At 33.0% G+C, this 14479-nt stretch overlaps 1 protein-coding gene and 1 pseudogene across 2 annotated transcripts; both read left to right on the top strand.

The window, feature by feature from the left end:
• The first annotated feature begins 799 nt into the window (after positions 1-799).
• Positions 800-7786, top strand: LOC148199092 (uncharacterized; annotated as a pseudogene). The gene is made up of 4 exons (XR_015785753.1): positions 800-1496; positions 1898-2153; positions 2235-2306; positions 2479-7786. The product of XR_015785753.1 is annotated as an uncharacterized LOC148199092 (transcript).
• A 2343-nt stretch (positions 7787-10129) lies between these two features.
• On the top strand, positions 10130-13068 carry LOC148199091 (uncharacterized). The gene is made up of 3 exons (XM_088112179.1): positions 10130-10442; positions 10556-10641; positions 12880-13068. Exons 1-3 carry the CDS (start codon positions 10313-10315, stop codon positions 13051-13053), a joined length of 390 nt encoding a protein of 129 aa, XP_087968305.1. The 5' UTR covers positions 10130-10312; the 3' UTR covers positions 13054-13068.
• Positions 13069-14479: the final 1411 nt, after the last annotated feature.

Raw genomic sequence — 14479 nt, 5'->3', positions numbered from 1 at the left:
GGTTAGATTCTTATAAACTCTATAAATAGAGGATTAATGTCAAGGTAAGACGTCACTTTTGACTCATAATTGAATTATCATAGACCTCAGAGTGTCGGAGTGTATTCTACAGGTCACCCCTATATCAATCGGTCACACATAACAAGGAGTGTAACAGACGTTCGACAGATACAAGAACTTCATATGCGTTGTCACGTCCCATTTCTTATGTAAAATTATTAACAAAAAAGATATTATAATTATTTCCCAATTTACTTACGTGTATAGTATATAGTATAATTTTTTCTTACGAATTAAATTTTGCAGCAACATTATTAAAAAGTTCAATATGATTTATCGAATATTTTCTTACAAATTTGTAGATAACAATACTGTTATGATGAAGAAGTATCGAGTTCTTTGGATTCTTAATTATAGAAAGCTCTGGGCAAGCGATTATTGATACTTTCTGGATGGATGTTTTCTTAATTTATTCATTACATACACACAGCAAAAATGCAGCTTGTAATATATTTCTTCTACACTGCCTTGAAACATTTTCAAAGTTATTTTATTTTACAAATTGTTTTCTGTGATCTTATAATATCAGGGATAGAGACAGACATAGGCAAGGAGACATCCGGTTTAGTAATGGATAAAGCAAGCATAATCCCAGGGAGATGGTATAAAAATGGGCAGAGAAAGAAATGAGGAATCTTATGAGGTTCACAATTGTTTTTCTTTCTCTTCTCTAAAATTCTTGTAAGAATCAAAGTACTCCATCCAGCCTCTGAGGATAAGCAAATCTCAACTAATTTTATTCTATTTAATTAAACTATCTCTAAAAGGCCCTTTATTTAATTGAAATGTTTGCTTCCAATGATTAAGGAAGGGTAAATTAGGAACAATTGTTATTTTTTAAATAAGTTTAGTATAATTCAAAGCTACTAACATTTTAAATCAGTATGAATTAGATTTTCTATTTTGCTTATATCCAAGATCAAAAGCAGTACAATACAATGTAGTAAACAAGACCCTTAAGATAACAAGGGAAGGAGGAATACTTGAAGAGATAATGAATACGTCATTGGGGTTATTGTTACTTAACCCTCTTATTTGTAAGTTATGATTTTAAGTACTATGGACTTTAGATGTATTCTATGATGGCTTGTACTCACAAGGAACTTGTGTAGTCATTTATTTAGGTGAAAATGCTTTTTGTGAACTATGTATTTGTCTATCAAGTTTTAATGTGTGCTGAAGATGCAATGTTTTGTGCATCAATCTTAGCATGCAGTACCTTTTCTTTTTCTGTTGAAGTGTTCCTCTTTGGGTGCTTGTGGGTTTGTTCAGTTGTGTCTTTCCAATTAAGAGAAACAAAAGTATGATTACATGCTTACTTGGACTGTTTCTTTCTTTTACCCTGTTTATATTGGATTGCAGGCTTAAGGCAGCAGGAATTAGGTATCCTAGAGCATATCTTCGGCGACTACATGTTCTGGTTATGGAGTTTATAGGTATTACTTTTGTTCTGAATTTGAAGGATATAATCTGATGTTACTGTGATCAATGTGATTAGTTGTTTATATGTGATCTGTTGCTCTCAATTTTCTATTACTCTATCATTGAATATATGGAATATCATTGTATAATTGTATACTGCTGATAAAAAAATATAAAATGGAAGAATGAATGAAAAGTGTAATGAAGAGTTTACTTGTTTCTTTGTACTAGTATTGAAGGTATAACTACTTGTAGTTACCTCAGCACTAAAAAATTATTGTCACGGATCATAGAAATTTCAATTTCTTGCTACAGCATATATCATCAGATTCTAATGCAGACTACAGTTTAGGTTAGAAAAAATAAATACAAATACAATTTTATTTAAATTCTCTGGTTTTGTTGTTTTTTGAAGGAAAATCTGGTTGGGCTGCCCCTCGTCTTAAAGATGCTGCTTTATCTTTAGACAAGTTGCGGGAAGGCTATGTTATAAATTCCTTGTCCACTTCCTTAATCAGCGAGGGAATGTGAAGGGTGTGATTGAGTGACTTTGTGGCCTGCAGGATTTCTTTAGAAAGCATGGTGTTGCGGTCATGACGATAAGAGAATTGTTTGATTTTATTGTTGACGCAACAATAGCTGATGATGCTGTGGATAGTTACTTAGAAGAGGTATTTGGCTTTGTTATATTATGGCTTATGATTACTGACCAACTTCAAAGAGACCTTAAATGGTTTTTGAAATATCTCTAGATGCAACGAAAAATCTTGGCAAGAGGAGATGCATCTGTAGAGGATGAGATTGCAGACTCTGTATTTGTGCAGGTAACTTGCCTTGTTATGCAATTTTATTTTTTAGTTGTTGAAGTATCATATTTGAATTTATGTCTTGACACTTTGGGGTCGTATTATTTATCCTTAATTTCCTTTCTTATTTTTACAAGGACATTGGATTTTTCTGTTCTTACATGTTTAATTTCTTAAACTCTTGTTACAGTCTTTCATTCCAAAGACACTTGATGATGTTGAGAATGCTCAGGAGGATGTACAACGGATAACAAGTTGGAAGGACACTAAAGATTTATGCTACCTGACCATTACTGGGCTTAAACATGATCTGTCACTAACTCAGTCTTCACAGCAGAAATCAAGTGCCACAAAAGATTCACCATTCATTTCTGAAGATAAATCTAACAACTCAGAGGATGATGCTGAGGTTCAATCTGACGAGGACCAAGATAGCGAAAGTGAAGACGTGGATCCTGCAGTTAAAAAAACTGCTAGAACAGAGGCTAGGAAAAGGAAAGATAATGAGAAGGTGAAAGAGGAGAAAAGAGAAGCACGGAAAACTAAAGTTCCTAAGGCTCTTAAGAAAAGAAAGAAAAAGTTGGCTAAAGCACGCAAGACCAGATAGATTAGATAGTTGTTATTTAATGTTTGATTTTATACACAACCTGATACACCAGATGTTAAAAGAATGAGCAATTTTGTTCACTCCTATCATTGCATTAACTCCATTTTTATATTTACACTTTCTATTTGTATAAAGCTGAATGGGAGTGTGTCAAGCATGAAATCACTCATCATTCTGTCAAGCATGGCTTTCGAGTCAAAATCATCAAGTACGACACCATATTGATTCAATATATTAGGTCGCATGATTATGAAGTTGGTAGAATAGACTCATCTTTCAAAATGATCCACGTGAATAATCACAACTTGATAAGAACATACATTGATATAACTGACAAAATTATATATGCATGAAAAGCAAAGCAAAAAATGTAATACCTCAGATGCTAGAATTTCACAGAATCGTGGTTGAGGCATTTCAAATGTATAAATTCCTTAAAGGGTTCTTTCATTGTACTTCTAAAACTCTCTTCTTTATTTTCTTTAATTGCTTTGAGAAATGATGGTGTGAAGAAGCACACAAACTCACACGCACCCACTCGATCACAATTTGGGAAGATAAAAAAAGCAAGAAACACACAACACAAAAAACCCAAGACAGGGCAACAACAAGATAAAATGCTTACTGTCGGTGGCTAAATTCCTTAGGATATGCAAGTGAAGCTTGGACCGACACATAGGAATTAGTTAGTGAATAAAAATTAAAAAAGGTACTTAGAAAAGAATTCTGATAATATAATTCAATAAAACAAAAATAAAAAATCCTTTGTCCCACATATAAAAATTAATTATTGAATAAAAAAACCCTTAAGAAAGTGGTTAATTTTTGAAAATAGGGAGCTGACCTATATGCCCTCCACCCTTCTGCGTTTTTTCTTGTGTCGAAGAAGAGTAACTCTTCCATATGCCACAATCAAATTTTGCCTCTTCGTTTTTCTTTAGGTAAGCATTGTCCTCCCAAATCCTATTTTACCATTCATAACAGTTTTTCTGCTGTAACTGTTTTTTTTTTACATTTCTTTTCTTTTATAAACTCTCTTGTAATCCTTGATTAATCAATGAATCACAGTCTTTTTCTTTTGCCTTCCTCTCTCTTTTTTCCTTTCTCCTTTTGCCTTCCTCTCTCTTTTTTCCTTTCTCCTTCTCTGCCCTATTATAAACCTATGAACCATTTAATAAATCCTTTGTGATTGAGGTATGGTTTGAGCTGTCGATGGTCTTCGAAATTTGGTTAGAAATGACAAAGAACAAACACTGTGTTGGCGAGCTAAGGGTGTATGACATGAAGAACAAGGTAAGCCATCTTTGCAAAACCCTGTGTTAGCTTTGATTACTTGACTCATAGGTTGAAAATCTTAACTGTTTAAGAGACCCTGTAATGTGCGTTGAAGGTCTTCGGTGGTGAAGGGAATGGTTCGTTGAAGACCTGCATGGTGTGGTGTTGAAGCGCAAGGTTACTTAGTGGAGGTGAAATCCTGTCCAGAGGTTAGTTTTTGCCATCTTTATCATATCCTGTCCCTGCATTAGGTATACAACTAATTACATGCAATATGGAAGAAACCACTCTTAGTAACGACTTGATTTGTGAAATTCTTTCTGGCTTCTCGTAAAATCTCTCGGGGCGATTCACCGTGAGCAAAGGGTTTCAGTTTTGTCAAACTCCATAGAGCAAGCCAACACTTCAATTTTCTAATAATCTTCTAGAATGGTTTTTGAATCGATATCTGAGTCTAAATTATTGCCATGGATTGGTTTGTGTGGCGTTTGACCATAGTTGGGGTTTTGTATCTTCACTTAAACATATTTGTCGTTTCACTATATGAAAGTGAAACCCGCCACAAGAAAAATATTTCGAATTCTAAGATTTCGCTTCCGAGATATTTAAGAAGATCTTTTATTTGAGTTTGGATACGACGACAATAGTAATACATACAAAATAGTGATCATAATTTCCAATTTTGACCTAAATCTGATAATGTGATGAAATCTTGCAATGAAGTTAAGATTTACTCAATTGGTAGCAACAATGGTTGAAGAAGCATTGAAAAAATTTCTACTAATATTTCTTCCATGCCTGATTATGAAATATAGTTTAACAACAATATTATTTGGTTAACAATAACAAATGAATTTGATGGATCTCAATATACATTTGATGCTTTTGTCGTAGATTTCCTTGACATCCAAATTGAAAAATTCACCAACATGTTGCTGCCTTGAAATCTTGAAGGTAGGGATGCAGATATAAGATTTCCATAAATTATGGTTTTAGATTATTATCTTAGTCTGGTTTATAATGATTTTGCAACAGACACCTTTGTAGTATGGCAAATGAAAGATTTTGGAAACCGTAATTCTTGGATCCTCTTGGTGAACATAGATGTTGAAGTTCTTCAGACTCAGGCCGTGCCTTTTTTGAAACCTTTATGCATACGCGGTAGGTTCCTTGTATTCTATCAACTTACTCTTGATTATCAAATGCATGTAATTTTGTATGATTTGAGAGGGAGAGAAGTAGCACAGAGGATAACTTCTAAAGAAGTATTTTTTATATGGGTTGAAGATTACTTTTGTAGAAGTTATCCTCTATGCTACTTCTCTCCCTCTCAAATCATACAAAACTACATGCATTTGATAATCAAGAGTAAGTTGATAGAACACAAGGAACCTACTGTGTATGCATAAAGGTTTCAAGGAAGCCACGACTTAAACTTCAACATCTATGTTCACCAAGAAGGCACGACTTGAACTTCAACATCTATGTTCACCAAGAGGGTCCAAGAATCCATGTTTCCAAAATCTTTCATTTGTCATACTACAAAGGTGTCTGTAGCAAAATCTTTATAAACAGACTAAGATAATCATCTAAAACCATAATTTTTAGAACCTTATATATGCATCCCCACCTTCAAGATTTTGAGGCAGCAACACGTTGAAGAATTTTTTAGTTTAGAGGTCAAGGAAAACCACGACAAAAACATCTAATATATATTGAGATCCATCAAATTCATTTGTTGTTGTTAACCAAATAATATTGGTGTTAAAATATATTCCATAATCATGCAGGGAAGGAATATTAGCAGGAAATTTTTTAATGTTTCTCCAACCATTGTTACCTGTGGAGTAAATCTTGACTTCATTGCAAGATTTCACCACATTATCAGATTTAGATCAATATAGGAAATTATGATCACTATCTTGTATCTATTATTATTGTCATTTTATCCAAACCAAAGGAAACATCTTCTTCAATATCTCGAAAGGTAAATCTTGGAACTCGAAATATTTTTCTTGTGGTAGAGTTCCATGTAGTAAAACGAAAACTATGCTTAAGTGAAGACACAAAACCCGATCTATAGTCAAACACCACATAGACCAATCCATGGCAAGAATTTAGACCCCGATATCAATCCAAAAACCTTTATGGAACCTCGTGAAAGTCGTGGTTGTTTTGCAACAAACAAAACAAAGAACAAGGACTTACCACGCGATTATCATCTTTCTGTTTTGAAGATTATTAGAAAATTGGAGTGTTGGCTTGCTCTATGGAGATGGAGTTTGACAAAAGTAGAATCTGATATCAAACACTGAAACCTCGTAAGAGAGATTTTATGGGAAGCCAGGAAAGAATTTCATGAATCAAGTCATTACTAAGAGTGGTTTCTTTCATATTGCATGTAATTAGTTGGATACCTAAAGAAGTGTAAATTCCCAGGTTAAAATATGTTTTTTTAAATTCTCTATTACAATGTATAAAATGCAACTTTTAAAAGCAACCTATATTGAACCACTGAGAAAAAAAATACTAAAATGTAATTGTGCATCTAGTTTTTAAATATGATATCTGAAGTATAATCACACATAATCCTAAAATGCACAGGTTTCATTTATCTATACAGCATAGCATAGGTTTGAAATTGCAAAATATGTTTGGAAACAAGCATGTACAAGCAAGGGAATTTCTAGATATAAAACTTCCTTGAGCTCGTAGAAGGCGGAATTTGGGATTTATGGATTCTAAACGAAACTAAAGCAAGATTAGAAGAATAAAGAAACAACCAACTATTGTTTGAATGAATTTCTAAGGCTATGTTCAACAAACAATACAACTGAAAATGTCAAAAAACGAGAGGAAAAGAGAGTAAAGGTTAAGATGATTCGTTGAAGCTACAACTTGTTTTACCGGTTTTTTTATAGATTCCATGAAAGGCAATTTACATTGAACTAGTCAAGCATTGAGAGCCAAATACTTAGTTTAAGAAAAAAAAGTTAAGTAATCACATTTTAAAAAAAGTCAAATACAGTAGAATAATTCATACATTCCACTCCACAACCAAGTTCCACACACGTGATAAAATATCACCAATTATTGGATAGTCAATCAAAAAATAAATGAATTAGTTAAGGGAGGTAGAGATGGTCTTCTAAAATATGTCACCAAACTCACATGGCAATTGGTGATGCACGTGCTACTCACCTACCCATTTCCAATCCACCCTTGCATACATATAAAACGCTGACTCCTCCCACATCTTCAAACACACTTCAGTAACCAAGAGAAAAAAGCCCCTATACCACTAAAGTCTTGTGACTTGGTTTGTTCTATCCAAACACCAATTCATTAGTTTTGTCAAAGGAAACAAAGATGGTGAGTGTGTCCGAGATCGGCCAGGTTCAAAGGGCAGAAGCTAGAAAGAGTACTATATTTTAATATTGGTAGTGGCAGTTGCAGTAGGGGCTACGGATGAGAAAATTAAGATGTTGGGTTTTAGAACTGTTAAAAATAAACAAAAACAGAAGGGTATTCTGTTACCGTGTGTGCTTTGTGTATAAATAGACTTTGTATCATTCATTTACAAGCTAATAATAAAATTTTGAAGAGTTATACAGTATACCTGAGAGCCTTTGCAACCTTTTGATCGGTCTGATTCTGAGTGCGGTGGTTCTCCGCCGTGTGTGGTGGTGGCAGACTGTTGAAGAGGGTCGAAACCCTAGCACAGCTTCGAGTGCTCCATTCTCTCTCTGTTTCTCGACTTCTCTTTCTGAGTTTTGGTTTCTCTCACTAACACGTACACACATTACATTTAAGGGAAATAATATCTGAGTGTGGGCTTTTACTTTTCTGCCCTTTATTCTAATAAGAACCACAGACCAATAAAGGCATGAGAAGCAACTTGTATGTTCCATAACTTAATATAATGTAATAAAGAACCATTTAAAACTTTAAAAATGTTCTTCCAATGAAACTTTAAAAATGTTTTTCCATACAGAAGATGAGAAAGATGACAAAAACTAACCTCTGGACAGTTCAGACAGGATTTCACCTCCTCCACCAAGTAACCTTGCGCGCACACGTCTAAAATGAGAAAATAGAGCTCTTCAACGAACCCTTTCCTTCACCACCGAAGATCTTCAATATAATTTTCCGAGTCTCTTAAACAGTTAAGATTTTCAACCTAAAAGCCAAGTAATCAAAGCTAACACAGGGTTTTGGAAAGATGACTTACCTTGTTCTTCGCGTGATACACCCTTACCTCGTCAACACAGTGCTTGTTCTTCGTTCTTTCTACCCAAATTTCGAAGACCTTCGATAGTTCAAACCATACCTCAATCACAAAGGATTTATTAAATGGTAAAATAGGATTTGGGAGGACAATGCTTACCTAAAGAAAAAACAAAGAGGCAAGATTTGATTGAGGCATATGTAAGAGTTTCTCTTCTTCGAACCCACTACAAAAGCAGAAGAGGGGAGGGCATATAGGTCAGGTCCCTTTTTTTCAAAAATTAACCATTTTCTTAATGGTTTTTTAATTTTTTATTCAATAATTAATTTTATATGTGGGTCAAAAGATTTTTTATTTTTGTTTTATTAAATTATATTATCAAAATTCTTTTCAAAGTACCTTCTTAAATTTTTATTCACTGACTAATTCCTATGCGTCGGTCCAACTGACTATATCATACCGATATTATGCTAATAATATTTGATTCCATTTTGCTTATTATTCATTATAATTACTTTTTTTAATTATTTTTATTTGACAAAAAATTATAAATGTTTAAGAGTAGGGTAAATTCACTCTAGAATTCTAACTTTTTTCTCCCGCTTTACTGCACATTAAGCTTCCATTTTTTTACCATCACAATTTTTTTTTAGTTTTTTTTTCTTGTTTCTTGATGAAATTGACATTTTTAGGAATTATTATATGTTGTTTACAAATATAAATCAACTGTAAAACATTAATGTTAGTTCAGAATTGCATTATATATATCTAGGAAAAAATTGAATTATTTAGGCATGTCACTAAATTCACCTGACCAAACTACTCTTAAATCCTACACAATAACCAAAATTAATAATTTACCTTATATATCTTCAATTGAGCAGGGAAGGATTTGAAAAAAAAAAGAGCTAACACTACTAGAAAAATATTCATTACCTACATATTTTTTTTAATTTTCTTTTTAGGATAGATAAATTCATGCATATTTTTCTTTAAAAATTTTTAGGAAGAAATTCATTTGACTTTTCATATAAAATATAATTAGCAGGAAATATTTGTAGATTTTATGATAAAAAAAAAATCTGCATGAAATATGTGTAGATTTTCTTATGTAAAATTATTCGCAAGAAAGATATTATAATTATTTCCCATAACAAAAGTTTCCTATTTTAAAGTGTTAAAAAAGTATCGTTAGACTTAAATTATAAACCATAATAATGAAATAAACAACATAAACCCAGCAAAAATGTTAGGCATGTGCAACAATTTTGTAGAGTCTAAAGAAGGCTAACATGTTATTTGATAATAAACTTATGTGTGAAGAAAATAAATAGAAAAGTACACTAAAGAACACGTTTTTTTTTATATTATGTTTTAACGAAAAAAAAACTAACCTGACATGTCAATTAAAATATGAAAAAAAATTATAGTTTTTAATTTTGAAAAATCATTAAATTAGTTCAATAAATCATATAAATTTAGAAAATACTAATTAAAAAGAAAAACAAGCCTTGAAAATATTAATACTAAAAACGTCCAAATAAATCTATTATTTGTTATTTATTTTAAGATGATTAAGATTATTTTAACATTCATATTAAATTAAATATATTTTTTAAATTCCTCTTTGACTTAATCTTGTAAAAAAAAATTCTTTTAAAAAGAACTAATATTACATAGAAAAATAATGCACCAAAATTGTATTTTAGAAAAAAAAGTTAAAAAAGAAGAAAAAAATGAAGATGGAAGAAAACAACACAGTCAGGTAGCCCTAGCTATGAACAAGGAACACAACACACTTTGTTCATCTTTCTCGATTTTTCTCCTATTTTCAACACCATTTATTATCTCTGCACAAACACGAGAACCAGTGGATATTTTTCTCGATTGAGTATCTAACTACACAGACCAAAGATGGTGCAGTGGCAGAGGCACGTTTTCCCCTTCCTGCGCCACATTCACAAGCGAATTGTGGATCATCACCATGCCAATCCTTCAGCTCCAAGCTTTCTCATTTCTCGCTTAGCCTCTTCTCTTTCACAAGGTTAAGACTTTTCTCTATTGCCCTTTTTTGTGTTTTCGCTTTTGGGGTCTTAGTTCTGTGAAATTTGTGACTTCTAAGGATTCGTTAGGGTAAAACTTGCTTTGGTATTGTAGGTCAGATAGGGAGGAGAGCGTGGACAATAACGACGCCACCTATGCCCTGTTTCTCAAGACCCATTTTTCTGGGTTTCCAACATCAGGTAAAATTATGATTTGATGGCATGATCACTGGTATAGTAAAACTAAGGCTTTGTTTTGAATGACTTGTTAAATCATTTTGACACTAAAATTTTTGGAAAAGTTTTGCGGACATCAGTTCGGTGTTCATACCCAGAGAGAGAGAGAGAGAAGTGGGACATGTGATGGTTATATAAACAGGGGATTTGCCTCTATAATATTTCCTCTTAACAGAATCACTATCTTTTTTATTTTCTTCAGGATGATTATATAAACAGAGAATTTAACTTTTGGTAATCTTAATCATAGCAAAACCCTAGACATACAATCTCTCCTTATGTTAGTCTTTCATTTATTACAGTTCAGAGAATCACATAGCAGCCGCAATAATGGATGAAGTTGTAATAGAAGGATTTGGAAAGAATAATGTTTTTGAGGTTGGCCACTGATTCATTTCCATACCTTCTTTCTGTACAACTACAAGAAAGAAGTCCTATTAGCATATAAATAATTAGCTAAAGTGTGAACCTGTAACTGAAGCACATCCTGGCGCTTGGTGACTTTCTCCGCCATGGTAAACTTATTAACACCAAGAAAAAAAAAAAATCTGTCAATGGACAACGGTTAATTGAATGGCAAAGGAAACTTCACATCACTTGTGTTTTACATTCACCTAATATTTTAAATGTTGTTTATGCTTGCAACACTACTATAACAGAATGATAATGTAGGAAAGTGAATTACAGGCAACATTATTTTCAGAAAAAATGAAATGAGAGTATGAGACAGTAGTTGTTGGTGAACATACCTAAGGGAATGTGAAGAAGAAGGGTGGGAAGAGAGTGAACAGTGACATGGAAAGCGGGGAACAAAATGTGATGTGTGTGAGATTGGAAGGGAATGAAAGATGGCAGAACCAAGTGACACCATTGGCAATGCCATGAGTGTGCACAAGAGAAAGGACAGTGTGACCCAGTTTGTCAAATATGAAGTGTATATATCAACATTCACTTTCTTACCTCTTTTTTTGACCCCATTTTTACTTTTCTCTCGCCGCTATTCTATTATGTGTAAAAATCATTACTTTATCTCTGTATTTTGCATTTGATTTGTACAAAGAATCAAAGCACCCACACCACTGGGTTGAACATCATAATTTTTTATTACTTGATTAATTTTGTGGCAGTGTTAGCATGTGAGCCCTTGGAGTGTGTTTAGGGACATCATAGGGTATTGAGTCTCTACCCAGTCCTCAATTATTTCAGTGAAATTCGTGATTTTGTCCTGTTCGACCCCAAATTCATGTATGTGTCGTACTGAAAATGATAACCTCAGCGACATTAGCCATTCACACTACCTATCCCAGAATTACCTTTTATGATTATTTTTTCAACATGTTTTTTTGTTATCTGTCCATGTAAGGCCGACATTGTACAAATACTTTAATAGGTATGGTTATTTCTTTATTGGTCCATGTTTATTTGCTTGCAAATTCATCGAACACTTTTTCTGGAATTTTGAACTGACAACATAAAGTTTGGAAAAGATAATGAAGCCAAAGAAGAATGTGCATCACCAATATAATCCTTTATGCCAATTAGTATTTTAGTTTGTATTATAGTGTATCAAATATATGTATATTTTTATCAAATATGTATGTTTCACGTTTCCAACAACCTAATCGTCTTTCTTTTCTTTGAGCTCATTCCGCACCATTTCTGAGTAGGTAGACTGTCCAATCTGAGCCCAAGCAAGTTATCCCACACTTACTGTTCTTGAATTCTAATATCTTTGTCTATAGTAACCTATAATAATTAAGAATTAGATATGATTTTAGTTGGATAAATGTTTATACTGTTACTCTTGGCTTCTGTTTTGTTGGTTCTTTATAATCTTTTCTTTAATTAATTGTCTTGTCAGGGATATCTTATCCTCCTATATTTGTATATCACTTCTTTCTTTATGGATTTGTTTTTTATTTGAAAACAAAATTACTTTCAAAACAATTCTTGTTGCTGCGCCCTAAACTGTGCAAACACTTTCTTAGACTTTGTGATCATATTCAATTATGTTTGGAGATTTTAATAAACAGGTTTGTTCATATTTAATATTTTCCAAAGCATCAAACTAAAACCTCTGGGCTTACTAAGCTAGTGTTATAAGTTTCATAATTTTATGTCTCTGCATGGATTATTGTTGCTTTGCTACTCTCTTCTTACCTTCATCTTTTTTCTTTTATTACTTGATTATTTCCGTTTCAGGGAATTTCAAGTACTGCTCCATTGCTGGCAAATTCATCTGAGGAAGCACCCGTTTTGTCACCTTTAGTCCCAGTTTCATCTTTGGGTGGTTCAAAAGGTGAAGACCAGAAGCAGAAAGCTGTTACTAAGCCAGAAACGGTTCAAGCAATATTAAAGGGAATAAAGCAGGTTTGAGATCCATCTCTCTGTTCATGATTGTTTGCTTTTGGTTTTCTTATATTTGGCAGTTGGTTTCCCTTCATTAAGGGCATGTTTGGCAGACCTGAACAACGTATATGTTGAGTGAATTTTGTTTGAAATGATTCTAAAGTGTTTAAAAGTACAATAGGAAAACTTATAACATTTAATACACTCAACATGGCAACATCAAAGGAAAATAGTCTTTTAATTGCTTAAATAGTGTAACAGATTCTACTTTATTCATTCAGTATAATGCATGTGATGATTGTATTTAGAAATTGTGCCCTTCTCTAGCCGCTCTACAATGCTGTTCTGGAAGTGCACCATTTTATGAGGTGCTATTGACAAGCCAAAAAATATTTAAAGAAAAAAAAAACCTTTTTTTTTTATAAAGTTTACTAATTCAAGAGCATGCTATTATCGAAACTGTTTTTCTCCTTCAAAACAGTTTTGAGAGTGAATAAAGTAAAAGAATTTGTTGTACTCTATTGGAATGGACTAGTTTCATCTTTCCAAGTGCAACTAACTGCCACTGCCGAACGCAAGAATTGACAAAATACCAGTGGCACACCTTTATATCTCTGATATCATTTGAGAACGGCTAGATATGACATAATAATGATGACAACGACGTGAATATGTAATCCAAATGACATACTTTTAAACAATGCTTGTACTTCTACAACCAAGCTAATAAAGGGCACTTATTACTTTTAATTGAATGATCAACTGTTGAGTGTCGTGACAAAATCAAGTACATGTCTAACTCTTAAACTTTGGGTATAAGTCTTACTCAACTTCAGTCTTTATAAGTCTAAATCAAGTACATCATCGTTTAGGTACCAATTGAGTGTTCTCTACTTTATATACACTATAGGTTGGATATATCCCTTGTCAATGTGGGACTAAAGTATCTGCTTTGAGGTTACAATTTAGGCAATCCCGAAAGGCGAGGTGGAGGTGATTCCAACAATAACAAATTTTGAAGTTAATTACAATCTCTACTTTCAATATTTTAATCAGCAATTGTTAGTGCTGAAGTGCATTCCTCTCACTTTAGAGGAGCTAAATTTATCGACCTTTTCCCCCATGACTGTCCATATGATCCTAATCTGTTAGATAAATAACAATAATAAGGTTGAACGTGCCTCTATGTAGCATTCAAATGATTATATTCCATTCTGCCCTGTAGTTTCATAGTCCCCCCATCCCTGCTCTCCTTACCAATCTATCTTTAACTGTATCTACTATATTGTTTTATCTCTCCTTTTCTAACATTCGATGTTTCCACCAATTTGTGCGTTTGGTTTTCTAGTAAGAACTAGTGCAGGCTAAAAGAAAACCATTGATTTGACAATATGAATAAGTATCTCAGTGTATCTTCACAAGTATATTCAGCATAGCTATAATAGGAATATTA

The sequence above is a fragment of the Vigna umbellata genome, chromosome 4 (assembly GCF_029865625.1).
Source record: "Vigna umbellata cultivar VRB3 chromosome 4, Vumbellata_1.0, whole genome shotgun sequence".
Taxonomy (NCBI): Eukaryota; Viridiplantae; Streptophyta; class Magnoliopsida; order Fabales; family Fabaceae; genus Vigna; species Vigna umbellata.
Note: the sequence above shows the minus strand (reverse complement) of the source record. Positions and strands in the feature narration are given on the sequence as shown.